This window comes from Elaeis guineensis, chromosome 3, assembly GCF_000442705.2.
Source record: "Elaeis guineensis isolate ETL-2024a chromosome 3, EG11, whole genome shotgun sequence".
Classification (NCBI taxonomy): domain Eukaryota; kingdom Viridiplantae; phylum Streptophyta; class Magnoliopsida; order Arecales; family Arecaceae; genus Elaeis; species Elaeis guineensis.
The window spans coordinates 115,699,708-115,721,441 of record NC_025995.2 but is presented as its reverse complement, the minus strand read 5'-3'; the positions used below and the strand labels follow the sequence as shown (position 1 = coordinate 115,721,441).

The following is a 21,734-nucleotide window of genomic DNA, read 5'->3' as shown; positions in this document are numbered from 1 at the left end:
TATATCGATTTCGTAATTAAATTTTATTTTCATATCCACAACATATCCATTTTGAATTGGGTTGGATCCGATCGAATAAATAAGAGAAAATAGATTAGACCATATGTACGTAAATATTATAAAATAATTATAATTTAAAAAATATATAAATTAAAATTATATCATATTAAATTAGAAGAAAGACATATTATTATCTATATTTAATTTAAATTTATTTTAAATATTTTTTTTAAAATTTATATCCATCTCGAATTCTAATCAAATTAAATAAAGTTCACTCCATTTGAACAAGATCAGGTCAGATACCCAACAAGTTGGCTAAAATTGTCATTCTTGATTATAAGAAGGGATTTAGCAAAGCAACCCAAGCGCTCATGTTCAAAAGTATCGTTCCATGACCCAATCTATGGGGTTAAATTGTCTAGATTACGTGGCCGTGTGTGATTTATTTATTATAATAGTGTATGTTTAAGTTAGTCTAACTAATCTCATTTACTCAAGATTGGATTGGACTGGATCTAGGTTTAGGTTACATCATCAAGAAATTATATCATATATGGCATAGCTGGATCCTTTATATCTTATAACGGTGCATGGACATGAGTCATGGCATGGGATCTAAAAAAAAAGAGTAATTATGATTGACAGTATAAACAACCATATAGTACACCCATGTAGGATATAAAAGCCATTACCCACAAAGGCACGAGAAGAAAATATACTCACCTTATGGAAATTCTTTGTGCATCGCCCGTGGCATAGAAAATCTGATATGGAGCGCACCGTTTCGTCCTGTTGGACCACGCAACCACTATTTTTCAACACATATTTAATGTCAAAATCTGATATAGAACGCACCGCTTCGTCTTGTTGGACCACGCAACCACTGTTTTTCAACACACATTTAATGTCTGCAGTTTTATTTTTTTGTTTGAAATTTTGAATGATGAAAATATTCTTCTTAAAAATTATAATATTATTTCACAAAAATCATGATACTTCTTCTCTTTCAAAAAAATTATGGCACCCATTCACAAAATTATGATACTCCTTCTTTACAGAATTATGATACCTCTTCATAAAAATTATGACACTCCTTTATAAAAATTATAATACATCTCTTTCACAAAGATGTCATAATTTTTATGAAGGAGTGTCATAATTTTGAAGAAAGAATTTCATAATTTTTTTCAAAAAATACGGACGTCATAATTTTTGTGAAAGGATGTCATAATCAAATGGCATAAGTATTTTCATCATACAAAATTTTTAAACGAAAAAGATGATCTAAAAATATTAAATGCGCGTTGGAAAGTGATGATTATATGGATCAATCAAATAAGACATTGCGCTCCATATCGAATTTTCTACATCTCTCATGGTGTACAAAAATTTTTTTTATATATTTTTTTTAAGATAGAATATTTATACAAATTTACTGTAGATACAGTCGAGAAGATTAAAAAATAAAATATTATAAAAATTTTAAGAAGAATCTCCTAATCAATCCATAGGATCTGATATGGATGCTTTGCTGCAAAGGATGCGAACTAGTTAGCAGTATTGTTCATCCCCCGGTAGACATACCTAATGTCCAGAGATATAGTCTCTCTCGATAATCTCAAGATACCGGCCAAAAAAAGGATACGCGGTTTCCTCTCCTCGGTAGTCTTTGAATCCAATCCACCATCATGGCAAAGTAGTCAGCTTCCATTGTGTCCCATTGGTATTGGATTCAGTACAGCCTTTGGTCCTATCGCAATATGTTGGTCCAAGGTAGCAGATACCATTAACATCAGACTCTGACTACCCATTAGAAATGGCCGACGCGATCCCTATCCAGAAATAAAATAAAAATATTTTTATATGAAATTATATTTTTTTAACCTTCAGCGTGGAGCCTTTTAACCTTCAAGTTTTGTAATTGGTATTAGCATTGTGACCCGTAGCTACTTTTTTAATATGTCACCTTAGTCCCCGTATGAAAGTGTCATTATGGTCCTAGTATGAAATCCATTCTCCAAACTTTTAGTGGGAAGCTGTGAGCTGATTGGATCCGATCTTTTACCCTAATATGCCGTCCTTAGTTCTTGCCTGATGCCTGATGTACAGAAATGACCCAAAGAGATGAACGAGGGCTTTACCACAGGCTAGGTCTCTTGGCGAGCTCGGTGTTTTGCACAATAAACTAGCATATTTGGGCGATTCATCGAGCCGGTGCAATTCATAGTCTACTTGTAGCATAAAACACCAATCTTGAACCTCCTTAAACAGCAAACCATCGATGTGGAGCTTTTCACTTTTCGACATTTTGCAATTGGTATTGAAGCCCATAGTTACTTCCTAATGATGTCACGGTAGTCCTTGCATAACGTCCATTCTCCAAGATTTTTGTGCCAAGCTAAGAACCAATTGGATCAAGTCCTTGGCCCTATTATATTGTCATTAGTTCCTGCCATATAGAGGTAGATGACCAAAAGTGATGCAGCAGGACTTTCCCACGTCAGGTCCATTGGCCAGCTTGGTATACTGCATAATAAGCTTCACAAATGCCTAGGCATATAATTACGTGTGGATTGTGATGCCTCGGACATGGGTTAATTTTACATTGTGGCAGACCAAGTCATTGCAAAGAAATGTTTTAAAATCGTTTGCCTACCAACGTAGTAAAATCTCTCAATTGTTTTATCGGAGATCTAGAGTTCAGATCACGCTGTCATTAAGAGCTCAGGGGTACCCGAGCCAGCTTTCCAGCTTGCTTTCCAGATGACTTTCAAGTAGGGGAGGAAAACACACCAATGTCCTGTGTCAACCATGCATTTGGTTGGTGTGCTCTTTACAATCGGTCTTTCTGCATAATTAATCTTTCTCAATCTTTACAATTTATGTAAGTACATGCAGAGGCATGCGTTTGGCCCCACATTAATTATTTAGATCTTAGATATTTGTACTTTTTAAGTGAAGCCCTAGGTTTATAATTTATATGCACATCAATTTACTAGAATTGGGCCTCCTTGCTAGTGAAAAAGGGATTATCATATGGAAATAAAACAAAGGGTATTTATCGAATCTAATCCAAATAAATCTAATAGGTGAAATGTTATGCATATATAAAAGAAAAAATTAATGAGAAATATCCAATTGAGCTTCAACTTAATAGTAGCTGTCCATCTAAATTTTTAATAAAAAATTTTCTCTATTTAAAATATAATTTAAAAGCAACTATCCAAATAGGATAAAATGACCAATTGCCCTTGCATCTATAAAGCAACACTGTACTATTATAAAATAATACCGCACTATTATAAAATAATATTATACTATAAATAAAGTAATACTATACTATTATAAAGTAATACTGTACTATTATAAAGTTATACTATACTATTATAAAACAACACTGCATTATTGTATAGTGATATTACATTATGATAATGTAATATGACCTTATTATAAAGAAATACTATACTAATATAATACAGTAAAATAATACTGTATTATTATAAAAAAATATTATACTAATATAATATAATATTTTCTTATTGTAAAAGAATATTGTACTAATATAATACAATAAAGCAACACTGCATTATTATAAAGAAATACTATATTGATATAATGTAATACTGTCTTATTGTAAAGGAATACTGCATTATGATAATATAATATTATAGTATTTTAAAGGATATAAGGGTATAAAGATAATTTCAGTCAAAAATGAATAGTTGCTTTCAATTTATATTTGAAATTTGTAGCTATTTTTTTATTAAACTCATTTGAGGAGCTACTTTTAAGTTGAAAGTAGAGCTGAAGATTTATCTCAAATTCTTATATATAAAATGAGCTTTATTTATGAAAGGTTCGGATAGTATCTTTTATATGAAAGAATGATTGATTTCCTTTCACAATATGGACCATTGCATGGCACTCCACATAGTTCTTAATGCACTGTGAACCCCTTGAATCATCTATATGTATGGATCTTGAAGTAATCATTACATAATCAACAGTGGATGTTGTTGTTGCTGAAATCTAGGACTTACTCGGAAAAGCTGGAGTGGTGGCATATCCTTCCAAAAAAGAGATCTACAAGGTAAGTCTTGATCGGAATTGGTTCTGACGGAGATCCTAGGATGCTTAAGTCAAATCTCAGAAGAAACAGAAGAGAATGAGTGCTAAAAAAGATTTTACACGCGTACCATAGGGGTCTCCTGGAGTTTTTTTTGTAAACGAAGGCTAGAGAGCTATTTTGGACATGTTACGTGGCCAATTTGGGTGCAGTATGATGAGATTTTCAATCAAAATTTTTGAGATCGAATGATTACATCTGTCTTATCTGTTTCGAAGCCAGCTAAGTGTCACGGACACTTTTGAATTTGAAAATAAGGGTGCAGGTTGTATTGGATCAGCTTTAATTAAGGAGGCTTCGATGCAGCCCGATGGAGATGGGCACCGAAGGAAGGAAATGGCTGGGGTTGGTTGTGTTCACAGAAATCAATGTTGGTTATGTCTGAAGTTTATCTATCGCCGAAGTCAGAGATTGGTCTATCCAGATGTTAACTGTTGCAAAAACTAGAATCGATTGGTGGAGTCTAGGTTTGAGGCTGAAGTCGGAATCGATCGGATTCTGATGTTGTGGTTGGAAAGATCACCGAATATAAAAATTATCAAGGGCTGAAGTTAGGATCGGAGATGTCTGAAGCTATATATCAAATGACTTCTTTCAGAGTCCTTCTAGGAGTTTGAAGAGGTGTATTTGTCTCTGAGGTTGGACATTCATCAATGATATTATGACATCGGTTCTATAAATTTCATGATATATCTGACTCATGTCTTCGATTTGGATAACAGATTATCCCCCAATAGATGTACATGAAAATAAAAAGATGGAACATTTTTTCGCATGAAACATCCAACCCCTATCCATCTATAAAATGCACTTCATGTGTTGACGTGCCAAATACTGGATAGCTACCCACGCAGGTGGTATGTTTGAGAAAGGCCGGCCACCTAACTTTCCCACCTCTCATCAAGCAAGTCACGGGTACAGAAGTCTCCTGACCCGAAGTTGCTTCGAATTACAAGATAAAAACTCATCATCTTTTGAGGTACGATAAAAACTCGTCACCATCCATGGTCTTCGGCGAGTTCTACTTCTATAATTTCTCACAAGTCACGGTGGCAGATAAACTCCGAAGTCTGACGTTTCTAGGACTTCTAATAACTGACGATGAATTCCTCCGTCACTAGTCCCCTTGATCGAACGAGGGGCAGACACGTGCGAACCGTGGATTCCATCGCAATGTAATGTCCACGAATTGGATTATAGGCGGATACCGGTTGGTTGGTTGGTTCGTACCTGGCTGCAAACCCAGAGAGGCACTTCACTCGCGTTTCCAGGGGAGGAGAGCTTTACACCTGGATGCAGCGCCGTTGCGCCTGCTGCCAAAGCGGCCCACTAAAGTTTCAGCGATTCATGCACTAAAATCTAGGTGACTAGACCTAGATACACGCAATGGAGTTCAGAGAACATTACGTGGCACCGCTTCCCATCACTAGAGTACATAAAGCTCGCCCAGGACGGGGCTATCTAATCAACAAATGCGCGAGATTTTGTGGCTTTTTGATAATTACATTTATTTCATTTTTTACCCCCCTGGTAGGAACTATGTGGCCACACAATTTAAGCTGTAACTGTTTGGGCTAGCTCGCTAAAGAGAGTGAATGAGCTTCTAGTTTGAGAGGTTGGATGAGTTCATGAACGGCAAGTTCAGCTGTGGTTATGCTTAAATGAAGAGAAATGCTAAATGCTAAAGATCCAACATAAAAAATAAAAAAAAAATAATATCATAGATTGCTGGATTTTGTCTGATGGAAAACAATCCGGTGTCTAGATAGATAAGAATTTTGAAGAACAATAAAGATTTGAGAAAATAAGAATAATAGCACAAATGAGAGTATTAGTATAAGCACGAGAATAAATATATTTAGAGATATTTCGAGTATTCTTTGTATGATATGAGTTTGATGCTGGTTATCGAGGAAGGTGAGCATGCGTCTTAAGTATCCACTGACTGCCCACACATTACACACATTGTGGAGCTTCATTGTGAAGGTTATTTGCCAGCTACTCTGCATGTGGAACAAGATATAATATTCTGCAATGTGTCTTATAAATACATAGGATTACAACTACTTTTTATTAGATCTAAATCGTCTAAAATGTATTTTAATTTGGAGGCATATAACTTATTGCTGTTGATTATTTACACAGATCAGTTGATAGATCAATTGACGCCAAAATTAGGATCTTTGTCGATTGTCAAGGTTAGCAGTAGTCACAAGCATACAAATATGTGCCATATCACTCTTTATGTATGGTAAGCCCTAAATGGGAACTTTATATATACTTTGAACGATTGAAAACAAGAAAGGAACTTCTTTGCATTTTTGAAGTAAAAAGCCGAGAACCTTAACCCCATCGTAGCCCTGACAAATAGCTAGATATGTTCTACCATGGTCTCCCACGTTGCAAATTCACGCGACATTGCATATGGATGGAGCAGCGCAAGCTCACTACCACGGTGTACTTACAAATGAAACAGAGAAGATAACATATGAAGGAAGAAAAGAAAACGACTCTTAAGAATATCTTCAAAATGAATACCAAACAACGGAGAACTTAAGGCGATAGTTCACCTAACATCCCAAAGTCATCCATGCTATAAAAACAACAAACTTAATAGACCAAGAACTTGACATCAGGGATACCAAGTTTTGAATTCTCAGCATTCGATGCTCAGAAGTCTCCAAATCTATGCGTACTACCGTGGTCCAATATGTTAAGCTTAACAAGTAGAGAGGAATGCTTTCACTGCGTTTCCTTCCCCATCTTCCAGATCCTCTGCAATCACAGAGCTCCGCCATGCTGACAACGGGAGAGTCTCTCAAACTAGACTGACTTGGAAATGTGAACTCGAAGTGCAATCGTCTGGAGCGCAACTATCTTTCACCATTTGCTTCCCTCCATCTTTAATTACCCTTCCCTCCATCTCCGATTTCCCTTTCCCGCCATTAGGGGTGTCTAAAAAGCCACGGCGTTCGGATCCGAGCACCGGTCTTCCCCTGGAGCTGGTCATCACAACCGACGCATATATAAGCATCGAATTAGATCCGTACCCAAACTCACGCGATACTTACGGCACCTCCCACACGGCCACACCCTCTCTCTCTCTCTCTCTCTCTCGGCTTTCGAAATTTCCGACTTCGACTAGATTTAGATTTGGAGCCAAGCGTTCACGAAACCTCCACAAAAACATAAAAACAATAAATAAATAGAAGAACCAAGCGGAGGAGGAGCTGTATTCTCTCGTTCCATCAACCCATCCAAATTCTCCCCAAAACCTTGGAATAGAGAATTAGGGTTTCTTTCTCCCCTCTTTCTTCGTAATCTCTTTTTCCTTCGTTTTTCTTTCGAATTCTAAGTTTCTTAGGGTTCTTTTTCTTCTCAATCTCGTCCCGAATTTAGGGTTTCTCGTCCTGGATTTCGGGTCTCTCGTGCCGTTTCTTGAAGGATGATATTTGAGCGGAGTTCGAGAGCCCGAATGCCGAGCTTGAAGCCCTGCAACGTGGAGGGCGCCTCCGTTTGCGACGACGACGGCGAGGGGACGGGAGAAACCTGCCGGAAGCGGCGGAGGGAGGATGATGACTCGTTTCCGGTTAAGATGATCGGAGACGTCTCCACTGCCGCCGGGATAGCGTACGTTGCCGGAGGGTTCCGGCGAGGGGAGGAGCTGAGCAGTGCTGCCGTGGCGTCGTCCTGGTGTACCGAGGTCTCCTGCTCCGGCGAAGCGGAATCGGGGTCCCGCGATGGGGGGGAGCCGGCGGCGCGGCCGCCCGTTGTGCGGACATCAAGGGGGAGGATCCAGGTGCTTCCTTCCCGGTTCACTGATTCGGTCCTCATTGACCCCTGGAAGAAGGAGAAACCCAAGGGGAAGGCGTCAGACTCTGATTCCCATGACGTGGGTGGTGTTCTTGCAGATCAAGAACAGAGCTTGAGCTATAAAGGCGCCACCTTTGTTACTGTAGAGCCCAATTCGTTTGCATTGCTGGAGGATGAAGACTGTTATCGGGCGTGCCGAAATTTAAGTGCCAAGAAGTACTCCAGTTCTCACAGCACGCTTACATCCCTTAACGAAAGTTTGGTTGGAGTGGAGGATAAATATCAACCTTTAGTACCTTATGTGGGGAAGCGAGTGGTTGGTCGTTCAGAGCAAGTGGCAGTGGAATGCATGCCTCGAAAGGAGAGTGCTGAGCGGAAGGCGGATGTCTACTGGCTGGAAGATTTTGTTTTGGGTGATATAGTTTGGGCGAAGTCGGGGAAGAAGTACCCTGCTTGGCCTGCTATGGTTATTGATCCAATGCAGCAAGCTCCCGAAGTAGTGCTGAACTCCTGCATTCCAGGAGCTCTCTGCGTGATGTTTTTTGGGTACTCTGGAAATGGAAATGAAAGGGTAACCGGATTTATGTTTGTATCCAGTCGTCTTTTTGATATTTTTTAAACTCACCACTGATATTCATATTTTGCTTTTGATCTTGTTTCACTTGTTTCTGCAATTGACTGTGTGCAGGATTATGCATGGGTAAAGCAAGGAATGATCTTTCCATTTATAGACTATCTAGACAGGTCTGTACTGCAAGGTTTTAAACATTAGAGAGTTTCTTCTGAAGTGGATCTTTCTGGACATTACCTAATTTTATTGCAGGTTTCAGGGCCAAACTCAATTGTACAAGAGCAAGTCTAGCAATTTTAGGATGGCTATCGAGGAGGCTTTCTTAGCTGAGCATGGTTTCTTTGGAATTCAGATGGATGGGATGAATACAGCTGGGCAGCCTGCTTATAATCAATCCGTCCCTGGATGTCTACAAGAGGCCACTGATTCGAACCATGATCAGGAATGTCAATCACAGATTCAGGTACATTTCTTTTATGGGTAACCCAGAGGACCTACTGTGATTTTGAGAACATTAGGATGTTGGGTATATATTTCATTTCAATATCGAATTTCATGAATTTCTAGCATTTTCTTTTTGTTTTTGCGGTTTCATTTCTGTGTGCAGCAATAAAAAATTGGTTTACAAGGACTTTTTTTTTTGAATTATGTAAATGTAATTGTTTCAGTTTTCTTTGTAGGCTGTAAAGAAATCAGGACCTCATTGCGAAAGTTGTGGGTTGAGTCTTCCTTCTAAAAGTGCAAAGAAAATGAAACATGATTCAGAACAATTACTATGTAGACATTGTGCTAAGGTTTGTATTAATATGCTCCAATGATGGCTTCTTTTAGTGCAATCTTTTAAGTCCAGTTAGCAGCTGGACTGCTAGTGTTGCTTGTATACCTTGCCTAAAAAGTTGTACAATATTTACAACTGTGTACTTTGCTCTTTTGCAGCTTCTAAAGTCCAAACAGTATTGTGGTATATGCAAGAAAATTTGGCATCACACAGATGGTGGAAATTGGGTAATAAGATGTACCTCATGAGTGAATTTATTTGTTATTTATCCTCCACTGAATAAAAGTTGACAAGGCTTTTATTTGGACTTCCAAATTAGGTTTGTTGTGATGGATGTCAAGTTTGGGTTCATGTAGAATGTGACAAAACATGCGGTAGCCTGAAGGTATGTTTTTTTCCTTAATCTTGCTTTAGTAATGTTTCAATCATAATTTGACAACTTTTTATTTTTTCTTCAAATTTGTGCTGTCTTGAGCATGAGTGTGGTTTTCACTGATAGAGTATGTTATTTTTGTAGGATCTGGAAAACACTGATTACTTTTGCCCTGATTGCAAGCCAAAGTTTCATTTTAAATTATCTGATACAGAGAAAAAGCATTCAACAGTTAGGTACTACATCGTTCTTCCAGATCCTTAGTCATTGGGACTGTAATATTAGATGTACCTACTGATTATAACTAATGATGCTTGCCTTCTGAACAGATGTGAGAGCAGCAGTTTGCAACACAGACTTCCTGAGAAGATGATTGTTTGTTGTTGTGGTATTGAAGGGATATATTTACCAGAGCAGCATGTGTAAGCATCAAAACTTTGTTGACTTGTATTAAGACAAAATATAGATAACTCTTTCTTGGCAAGGGATGAATTAAATAAGACATATTGTTACTTAATATTACATGGTTTCTTTTCTATTATGCCGGTTTGACATATGTATTGGCAGGCTAATTAGATTGTTAATTATATTTTCTGTTGCCATGATCAGTTATATTTTTTTTTCATTAACACTGGTTGGTTTAGTTCTGGCAGTATGCAGTCTCTATTAATTTAGGTTGGGGCAGTCATCACCTTTTTCATGTATCAAACACTTAGAATATAGGTGGACTAACCTAGCATGAGATCCTTATTTAATAAGGTAATTGGTAATCTTGGATAGGAAAAGTTTTTTTTTTTTGTCTTCTTTGTCAATAAAATGAAATCTCTGACTTTGAGGAAAAAAAAGGACAACTAAAATCTTGGCCTTGAGTGCAGTTTGGAATCAGCAAACAGGAAATATACGACAGCAGCTTTATTGCATAAAATCTGTTTATTAAACTAGTATAAGATAGCCATGAATTTGGTGATTCATGACCTGACCATGTTGTTCTTGTATAAATTGATCATTACTTTGCTCTTTTTTTCCCCTTCTCGTACTTTATCACTTACGTCTTGTCTACCAAGGTACCCATGGATTTCTTCACGAGCATGCATAAGATCACACACTTTCAGCGTCTCTGGGCACCACTGTCTGTTTTAGGATGGATGTGCTTTGTTTCTCTCATGTACATATATTATTTCCATTGCTTTCTTCTCGAGTTTCAATGTGGAGCTGCTTTCTTCTCAAGTTTCAATGTGGAGCTTACTTCCAATTCATGTTTCTCAAGTTTCAATGTTGAACTAAGTTGAGGCACATCTGATTTTGAGGAAGCCCAGCATCGTGGATGAATTGAAGCAGACATGATTTCATGCAATATGTTTGTGGCAAGGTGCATGCACTATAGGGGCTGCTATGATGCAAGGTTTTGTTAATATAGATCAAATAGGAGGGTCTTGATGGAAGTAGTGGGCTAATGGAATTCAAAATTTAACTTTCTTTGATGTAGTTATTAATTCTTCATGGCTATAAACATCGAAGATGAACTCGCACAGCTGATCAAAATTGTGTGGGATGTAATATGATTATGATTTTCCCATCCTATTAATTTGTCATTCTTGGAAGGGTTTATCAGATTATTGGATGACTTGGACTTGTCTGGTAGTCTTTATCGCAGAATCTGGTCAAATATATTTGTTCAATTACTCATTGTTTTTTTTACAAATTTATGTATCTTACATAGCGGTGTATTAACTATCAATGTTTAAATCTGTTTTGCAGGGTTTTATGTCAGTGTGGCTCATGCAAGACGAAGAAGTCAACACTTTGTGAGTGGGAACGGCATACAGGTTCTAGAAGTAAAAATTGGAAGATTAGTGTTAAAGTCAAAAGTACAATGCTGCCACTGGGAAAATGGGTTTGTATTTGATAAAGATATGGTCTATTTTCTGATTAAGTTTACAGCTTCCAGGGATCATCATTCTTTTTTTCTTTTTTCTGGGAAAGCATTGCATGCTTGTTTCTAGCTCAGCTTTTTCTTTAGATGAGCATCTCATAACTTGTAAATTAGCTCCTTCAAGCAGAATCCATGACCATAAGAGTTGGATGTAATCTCTACTCAGAGCTCTTAATCATTTTATGCTGGTTATTTATAGTACTGTTATTTTTATATATTTGGTTTCTACATCACTACAATTCTTTGAAGAATAAAAATATTTCTCAAGATATGTTTCTCTCTCCAGTTGGTGTAAAAGTAGAGTTTTGCTGAATGAAATGTTCTTATAATTGAGAATCTAGTATCTTGCTTTGCGTGTTAACTTTGATCATGGTATCCTGCAGATTGAACAATATGGTGGGTCTTCTGCAAACCATGCTAAATGCTTACCCCCAAAAGTAAGGAAACAGAAGCTTATAGCATTGCTGCAGGGTATAACACTTCTCAAATGTCGCTGCTCTTCTAATTTAGCAACTTGTGTTAGCAATTGCTACACATGTGCCTGTCTCACTCCTAGAAATCATTACTAGGCAAAATAATCATGGCTGTGGTTTTTTCTTGACAGAACTATATGATCCAGTGTACGCTAAATGGACAACAGAACGATGTGCAGTCTGCAGATGGGTTGAAGATTGGGATTACAATAAAATCATTATCTGCAACAGGTAGATAATCATTTTCATCATCCGGGTTGTTAGCTGACTCTGCCACTATTTCTTTTCTTGGGGTGCAGGCTAAAGTTAAAAAGATCATGATAGAATGCTTGTAGATAATTTACAGTCAAATTTGTATAATTTTCAGATGCCAAATAGCTGTCCACCAAGAATGTTATGGAGCACGAAATGTACGAGATTTCACATCTTGGGTTTGCAGAGCATGTGAACTGCCTCTGCATCAATGGGAGTGCTGTCTTTGCCCTGTAAAAGGTATTTTTTGAAATAAATGGGACTGCTGCCTTTCCATCTTACTATGTTTGTATTATTCATCTGTTATAATCAAATGTCTTTTCACTGCTATAAACAGATGCCTCTGCAATACAAACTGAACAAGTTATATCTAGTTTCTATCTTAATTTCCATGTGAAAATCCTGTTACATGTCCTATGTTTAGTTATTGAATTTATCAATGATTCAGTTGCTTCACTGTCTATTTAGTTGGTGATTTTGCCGTGTGTTCTATTTCCGTTATGAGTACATATGATCTTAATAACTTTGCCTGTTTTATTTCTTAGGGGGTGCTTTAAAGCCAACAGATGTTGATTCTTTATGGGTCCATGTTACATGTGCCTGGTTTCAGCCAGAAGTTTCTTTCTCTAGTGATGAAACCATGGAGCCTGCTGTTGGCATATTGAACATTTCTCCACAATCATTTACTAAGGTTAAGATGTTATTGTGGTTGATATCATCTTTTTAATAATTGTCCTATGTAGTTTTCTACAAATATAACGTGCCAACTTTCCAATACAATTTCAGAGCTTATAGTTTTGAAATAAGATGATTAAATTACTGATTTTGCTTTCATTGCTCCTGCAGACATGTGTGATATGTAAGCAGATGCATGGTGCCTGCACAAAATGCTGCAAATGTTCCACTTATTATCATGCAATGTGTGCATCAAGAGCAGGGTATCGCATGGAGGTATGGACTGATCATGGTGAATTAATGACAAACATATCATATTTTGAAAATGCTAACAAAATTATTGGAACTGTAAGTTAAAGGGAAATTATTCAACTCTCTTCTTGGGTTTGTCAAAGCATCTGACAAAAAATCATGATAAACTTTGATTCCTCCGACAATTTTTCTCAAACACTCTTGTAAGGCTTTTCATTTTTATGTCGTGGTGATTTAGACCCTGAACTCCTAGTGTTCAATGTGCAAGTCATTGAGCTATGATTCATTAGCATGGTGATTATGCATGGTCTTGTAAATTACAATGTAAATGTTGGATCATCATTTTATGTTTCCCCCCTGTTACTATGTCTTCTTGTTGATAACTAGTGGAAAAGGATGATTGAACTTACATTTGCTTTGGCAATTGCAGCTGCACTGCTTAGAAAGAAATGGGAAACAGATAACAAAAATGGTCTCATATTGTGCATACCACAGGTAATATTTTCTGGATCACGATATTTTGTAAATAAAATCTTTCTTATGGCTGTTTGCACCTCCCATGTGGTCTTTTCTGCACTCTTCTGAGATTGATGAAGAGCGATCTCTGGATGTTGAATACTCCATTGCATTTCATTTTGTACAGTACTGCTGGGAGTGCTTGTTTGCATTGATATTAAAAAGTAGCATGCTTCTGCTGCTATCCTTGCATGGCAATGTATAAAGCCTCCAGTTAAAATTGGAGTTATTGGAATTTTCTGAACGTCATATTTCAACCATGATGAGTTTACCGTTTTCTGTGCAGGGCTCCAAACCCAGATACTGTCTTGGTTGTGCAGACGCCAGCAGGTGTCTTCTCTACCAAAAATTTGCTCCAGAATAGTGAGAAGCAGACAGGTTCCAGACTGATTAGGAAGGACATCACCCTGGATGCTGCCCCACCTACTTCACCTTCTGAATCTTCATCTGCTGCAAGGTGCCAGATTTACAAAAGGACAGAAACTAAGGTATATTACCGGAGATCTTATTCTTGATTTCTTGTCAATCCAGAAGCACTTTTTGTTTGGGAAATTGGATCTATAAATTCCAATATCTGAGTGTTTAAATCATTCAGATGTCCTTTAAAAGGCTGAACACTTAATAATAATGCTCTTATGGCAATTTTTAACATGGTTACACATTGTTCATTTTATCTCCCCTCCTTGATAAAGATTGTGGTTTCTGGACCTTGTTGAGTCTGTCACTTTGCAACCTTATTGTCATTTGATTGTAAATTCTTGTACTGGTAAATATAACTTTAGTAAAACAGACATAGATAGGTTGCTACCTTTTTCCTGAGACCATGCAAATCTCATCATAATCTTCATTTGTTACATGGGGCATCACATCTGGAGAACATAAGCATGTTTGGACTTATCATATCAACTCCTCTCAATGTATTTCAATATTTTTTGAATATTTTGGCTAACATTTAATGCTATGAAGATGGAGTTTCTGTATTCTTGTTTTGTGTTGGTTAATGTTGCAGGTCTATTTCTATTTTTACTTTCTTATATCACTGTCTGTTCTTCTCTACCTATATTAAATTGTTTATTTGCTTTTCAGAGAAAACAAGAGGAGGCTATTGCCCACCATTTGATGGGGCCTTGCCACCATCCTGTGGATGCAATTGAAAATTTGAATGCACCTAGGGTAATTTCCTGTTCAATACACATGTTATAATCTTCAGATCCTTTTGATTTAGAGAATAATAATTCATGGAAATTTTAAGACACTTCTTTGATCTTGTGAACAGGATGAGAAGGATCCTAAATCATTTTCGACATTCAGGGAACGCCTTAAATACTTGCAGGCAAATTTCTTCTTCATCTACATTTTCTTTCACTATCACAACTTTTTATTCTCATTACTATTTTGTTTCCTTATGCCTCCAGTCGACTGAGCATGGTAGGGTCTGCTTTGGTAAGTCTGGAATACATGGATGGGGGCTCTTTGCCCATCGGAACATTCAGGAAGGGGAAATGGTACTACTTTGAACTGCAAAGTGCTCAGAAATTTTTTTGTTAAAATTAAAAATTTTAGATAACATTTTGATTTTGTGCCTCAAGCTATATCAGTTGATTCAGTGTTGTGGACTAGGCACAGATCATGTAATTAAGCATGAAATTTGTTTGAAACCTTTAATCTGTTGATCAGACCTTCTAGGATGGTGTAGAAGCTTGCTGCTCATTGCCGAACAATATTATGATTCATTTGTATATGATGTTATTGTTCTGCTGCTATCTTTTGAGATCATAATACTCTCATTTATGACTGGACTGTAGTTAAATTATCTTAGTTGCAGGCTAAGTTGTTCTAGAAAAGATAAATCATCTTATAAGTGTGTACATTGTCAAGTAAAAGTTCATGCTGCATTGTATACTGAAGAGGAATTTTTTTTTTCGCTGTGCAGTTTTAAGGATCAATAACGGTCATTTTTTTTTGCTTATGAGAATCATTTGCCTTGTACATGTAGTAGAATAGAGGGGAACGGCTCAGTACTTTCATCTTCTTTATGGAAAATATATTCTGAACTGCCTTTCTCCTCTTTTCTGGAGAAAAGATGAACAGAGGTTTGGGAATCATTTGCCTTGTTCATGTAGTAGAAGAGAGGGAACAGCTCGTACTTTCATCTTCTCGGTAGAAAATAGATTCTGAACCACCTTTCTCCTTCTCTTTTTTTTGGAGAAAAGAGAAGTAGGGGGTTGAGCATCGGCCAACTGGTTAAGGATCTAATTCAAAAATTCTTGGGACTAACATCTTCCCTTACATGACCAAAGATCTATAATGTATTCCGAGTATTATGCATTTCTCTCTATCACTCCGTTCACTCTGGAGTCTAAGCTTTCAATTGCATACTCACCTGATGCTTCTTGTTCCCTAAACAAAGTTTCCACTTCTGCTCTCAAGTTAGAAGAGGCCACCTAGAATTATCTGAAAAGATGGAGCTGGACTGCAACACGGAATTGCTTATGTTCATCTTGTGTGAAAATTTTTAGATTTGAAGATCCAGACACATCATTATTGGGACGCTTATGATTGTCCATGCTGGAAGTTTTAGATTTAAGCCAACTGCACCTGCCCAATGTCTGCCCATAATGGTAGCCACCTGATCACACATCCCAGCACCACCATCACAACATATCCTCACTGACCCACTATGAATGAATTGAATGCATATGGAGATGACATGCACATATATGGATACATATGCTTCAATAGTCCATTTACCTTTCTGAACCATATCATCTGCAACTCTTTTGTTCTTTCTATTTGTTTATACTGATGTTATGTTAGATTCCTGTAAAATTACATGTGTTGTCAATTATAATTTGGAAGAAGACGATAGGTTTGCAAAATGCTTGCTTAGTCACATATGAATAAACGAAATACCCTTGATTTCTTAAATTGGACCTAACAAACCTAATATTATATTCAGGTGGTTGAATATCGTGGTGAGCAGGTAAGACGCAGTGTTGCAGATCTAAGGGAAGCACGTTATCGGCTGGAAAAAAAGGATTGTTATGTGAGTCATCCCACATCTAGCTTTCTGGCTCTGTTCTTTATGCAACATAAAGTTCTGATGAAGAATGAACTTATGTTGAATTATTGGCTTGTTAATTGTTATTTTACATATGTCTGCATCTTTGCCTGTGTGTATACAAATTTGTGCTTGCATGCTTTCACATTTTGTTGAGCAAACATGCAGATTCCACCTGTTTTATTTCTAAGGTCTAAGAAGAAGCAAAAACTGAAAGCGAGGTTCAGATTGAACAGATAGAAAAACTAGATCTGGTGCCAACATTCTTTGTAGAAACCCAAAATGGAGTCTCATGCTAATGCATATAGTCCACAAATTGAAAGAAGGTTTCAGCTTTATCTTGAAACAAAAAGCAAGAACTAGTTAACTCCAAGCTTCTCATTCTTGATATGGTATATCTTCATCAGAAGCCTCATCTAGTTGTATGGTATCTTCATTATTCAGCACTCCACCCTGAACTTACTCCTTTGTTTCTTTCGTCATGCTCTTGCCTAACATTAAAGTTAGTTTGGATGCTCTTGCCCCACATAAAAAGTTTGTTCAGATAACAGGGAAACTAATACAACAGTCTTCTTTTTAGGGAAAATCCTTGAATACCTCCTTTCTCTAATCTTCCAGAAGAAAGCTGGCCTGGCCATCTCATGCATGCATCTATGTTTATTTATTTATTTATTTTTTAAAAATTTGTTCTCAGTCTCCATTCTGTCAGTGACGTTTACACTCAATGAAGAAGCATAAAAGGTCCTGAAGGGCCAGCTGAATGGCATGTAGGGAAGTATCATTCACTGTTTCACCTGGTTTGACTGCAAGATAAGCAGCTCTCCTGCAAGAATTTTCCTTGTTTAAACTGTCATCAGTCATCAGCCAACCAAAAGCACTTACCTTCAATGGAGAGTCTCTGGCATATCTTGTATATATGGGATAGTACCCAAAATTTTGAAAATCTAACAAACCTTCTTCCAGTGCTAGTTCTTGATATTCTCGTTTCTACCTATTTGGCTGTAGTTTCTGAGCTGCAGGATTGTAGAAGCATATTTGCTTCTTTGGCCAATGTGTATTCTCAACTTCAGGTATAATTCATTCGTCAAGCAGACTCTTCATTGTGCTTCCACCATTTGTGCCTCCGCTCTAAGCAATTCAAGAGAGAGGGAAATTGATGGCCTGAAGGAGCTTTACCGGTCTATGCATGCTTTCAGAAAGAGTTTTCCAAATACTAAACTGCCTATGTACCAGAATGAAAAATAAAAGCATTTTTTTATTACTCTTCTAAAATTCTGATACCCTCACTCTACTTATGCATTTAAAAGCTTCCTGTGAGTATCTTTTCCAATACCATTTTGAGATAATCACAACCCAGGCCTCATTTTCATCTGCCAACGTCTGTCACAATTCTCCTGCCAGGTGAGACACATTTCCGTAGCATCAACAAGTTTAAGACCTTTAAATTCTTTTCTTTGACCAACCCTCCAATTCATCAAATTATATTCTTCCCACCTGTGGAATCTCCTCTCCACCAGAAGTCACTCCTGATTCTAACATCCTGATTATGCACTGCCATGGAAAAAGGCTCGTACTAACTTTTTAGGTTGCTGAGAGCTGAGTTATTTGATGTAATTCTTCCCTCTGATGTTACTAGATTCTCTTTCCATCAGGCAAGCTTCTATATGTACTTCAGCTCTGTAGCATTCGGTCTCTCTTTCCAGTTTTGCAGCCTTGGGTGGCAGGCCCAGTAGTTCTCTAGATCCTCTATGGACAATCATGTAGGCTGTGCCATCTCCAATACCTTTGCTTCAAACCCCTTATCCATAACCACTTGGGTGGGAGGCCCAGTAGTTCTCTAGATCTTCTATGGACGGTCATGTAGGCTTGCCATCTCCAACACGTTTGCTTCAAACCCCTTATCCATGACCGCTGCTTTTGTACAGATTTTTGACGGTTACATTTATGAATTGATTTGTGCAGACATCCAAGAGGCAACAGCAACAAACAGTAGAAACAACACCTCCAACAACAACAGCACCATTAATATAATTGATTATTGTACAAAGAGTAACTGTGAACAAATCATGGATGAATGAGTAAAAGATTGTGGATCATTTTATAGCAGAAATAATTAGGATAATCATTCAGCAAATTAAAGCTTCGGGAGTCCATAATCTAATGAAACAAAATAATTTCTCACTGATTCAGATGATATTGTAAGTTTGCAACTATGCCTATCATGGGCTAAGTCCTTGAATTCTATGTACAACTTCTTCCTCACAATTTAGTCACGGAGTATTGAAGTAAATTGTTGCATACCATATCACCTTTTGAAGTTTCTTTGCCTATTCTGGAATATCACCAGTCTCCGCCCTTTGAAACTTATTTTTGAATCTATCATTTCAAGATTTTTTAACTTTTCCACTTTTTTATTTTTATTAGTCAGCAAGGTTCATATTGATAATTTTATAATAAAGATACTGGCCCAAACCCCTATTGGCTAAAAGTTTGTTCATGTCTTTCTCTGATGATTAGCTAAGACATGATGTACAATCCCTTGTTGATCTTGACCATGTGCATATGTTTGGAGTGCATGCAAGCAGTACGGAGAGCTTTTCTGGAGAATCTTTTATAGTTTACTACAAATTGGCTTTAGGTTATGCATTCTTTATGAATAATTGTACCATCTATTTTCTTTTGCAGCTTTTTAAAATCAGTGAAGAAGTGGTGGTTGATGCTACAGATAAAGGAAACATTGCACGTCTAATTAACCATTCTGTAAGTCATGACGGCATTTTCCTTTTCCTTTATTAAGATTTTGTTAGAACGGATTGCTGGAATTATCTCTATTCTGACATTTAATGGTTTTTGGTGCAGTGCATGCCCAACTGCTATGCAAGAATAATGAGTGTCAGTGACGATCAGAGCCGGATTGTACTTATAGCCAAGAGGAATGTTTCTGCAGGCGAGGAGTTAACGTATTGCTTCTTGACTTACCTCTATAATCTCTAATCTTAGTTTAAATTTGGCTCTAAATTCTTTCACCTGAGATATAACAGACCTGCTACTGTGGAATCTGAAAACAACTTCAATCATTTTTAAGATCCTTAACTTTGGGTTTAGATAAAGTGATATTGTCACTAGAAGTAAGAAATATAAAATGTAATCGGGCGAGTGCCTTTTCTTTATGAGCTAACTAATTCAGTAGGTCACTCTGTGGATCAACAGTTACATTTTTATGTGTCTTGTCCTAAATGTCTTGCCTCTGCATATGTATATCATGATTTGGCAGTGTGTGTGACCCTTATCGAGTCATTATGATTTAGTCAATGAAATTTCGAAGCTGCTGATCTTAAATGAAAGAATACTCATGGCACATTAAATGAGTGCTAGTGTTCACGCCATAATTTTTTTTCCTACTCTTTCCAAGATTTCTTATAGAATGACCGGCTTGACGTGTGATCTACAAGACAACGCGCCGTCTCATTCACGCTCTTCTGCCTATGTGGTCATATGTCCCATAATGATCTTTAGGCTAATCAGTTGTCTTCCTCCTTGCTGTAGGTACGATTACTTGTTCGATCCTGATGAAGCTGAGGAATGCAAAGTTCCCTGCCTCTGCAAAGCTCCAAACTGCCGGAAATATATGAATTAATTAGTTGTATATTTCCATCTAATTCTTCGGCATGGAAGCCAATATTACCATTTAATTCTTTGACATGGAAGCCATTCTTTTGTGATTGAGGTTTTCCTTTGCTAAAGTTAGATGAGTCTGTATTTTATTTTCAGATTGTTTAATAAATATCAAGCTCTCTCTCGAGGTTACTGACATTCAGAAGGGTATCACCATTGTAAATTGCTTTGTACAAACTACAGGATTATTATCAATGAAGCATTTCTTCATTTTTCCTCCTTGTTGGTCTTTGGGAGATCCACCTTGGTTTCTTTTTTTTTACTTGTTGGAGAAGTGGGGATCCTCCTTGGTATCCTTGGAAACTAGATGTGAGTGGTGATAACGTTGTCTAAAGTGCTTATGGCGTGTCTACTCCATGGGTTTCAAAATTGGTTGGCTTGTGGAAAAGATGTAAATTGAATGTTTTATTAGCTTTATTAGATCAGATAGTAGTTACCTCCACAGGCCAGCCTTGGGCATTTGCATCTATAATGTGGAGAGGGTTCGTGGAAGGGCATTGATTGAGTCATCCATATCATCCAATATGCAGAACATTGTGGTGGGGGAAAATTCTTTGTACACCATCTGTGGTGAAGAAATTCAAGGTGCAGCGCATCATCTTGTTTGGTTGGATCACGTAGTCATCACTTTCTAACGTTCATTTAATTTTTGCAGTTCACTTTTTTTGTTTAAAATTTTGAATGATGAAAATATTTTTTTTTTTAAAAAATTATAACACCAATGCGGATACTATAGCATCCTGCGTTGAAATTATGTTTTTTGTCATAATTTTTTTCACAGAATATCATAAAGAGGAAAGAATATTTTCGTCATGAAAAAATTTTTATTTTAAAGAGGGAAAGGTATTTTTATCATAAATTTTTTCACAACGAAAATATCTTTCTTTTTTTATGACATCCTGTGAAAAAATTATGATATCATGTACAGAAAATCATAATTTTAATATAGAATGCTATAATATCAACACAAGATGTCATAATTTTTTTTGGAAGAAAAAAATATTTTTATTATTTAAAATTTTAAATAAAAAAAATAAAAAATATGTATTGAAAAATAATGACTATGTAACCTAATAAGATGAAATAGTGTATTCCACATCGAATTTTTCACACCACCGATGGTGTACAAAGAATTTCTCGTGTGGTGGGTGGAGGGTAACTCGTTTGCTATCATAGGTGGCCAGCATGAAAGGTAAGAACTATTGTTTAAATAGTCATCTCTATTTAATTAAT

At 36.9% G+C, this 21,734-nt stretch overlaps 1 protein-coding gene across 2 annotated transcripts; it reads left to right on the top strand.

The window, feature by feature from the left end:
- Nucleotides 1-7,287: 7,287 nt before the first annotated feature.
- LOC105040691 (histone-lysine N-methyltransferase ATX4) lies at nucleotides 7,288-20,720 on the top strand. Of its 2 annotated transcripts, XM_010917345.4 has the most exons (24): nucleotides 7,288-7,423; nucleotides 7,529-8,513; nucleotides 8,631-8,686; nucleotides 8,766-8,976; nucleotides 9,194-9,307; nucleotides 9,450-9,518; nucleotides 9,611-9,676; nucleotides 9,809-9,900; nucleotides 9,994-10,086; nucleotides 11,423-11,558; nucleotides 11,981-12,068; nucleotides 12,202-12,301; nucleotides 12,438-12,562; nucleotides 12,868-13,013; nucleotides 13,169-13,273; nucleotides 13,680-13,744; nucleotides 14,052-14,253; nucleotides 14,852-14,938; nucleotides 15,042-15,098; nucleotides 15,181-15,270; nucleotides 16,725-16,811; nucleotides 19,512-19,586; nucleotides 19,686-19,786; nucleotides 20,373-20,720. In XM_010917345.4, the coding sequence occupies exons 2-24, from the start codon at nucleotides 7,575-7,577 to the stop codon at nucleotides 20,461-20,463; spliced, it is 3,195 nt and encodes a 1,064-aa protein (XP_010915647.1). In that variant the 5' UTR covers nucleotides 7,288-7,423; nucleotides 7,529-7,574; the 3' UTR covers nucleotides 20,464-20,720. The 2 variants fall into 2 exon arrangements, with proteins under 2 accessions (XP_010915647.1, XP_029119084.1); XM_029263251.2 differs by having other exon boundaries at nucleotides 7,372-8,513.
- Nucleotides 20,721-21,734: the final 1,014 nt, after the last annotated feature.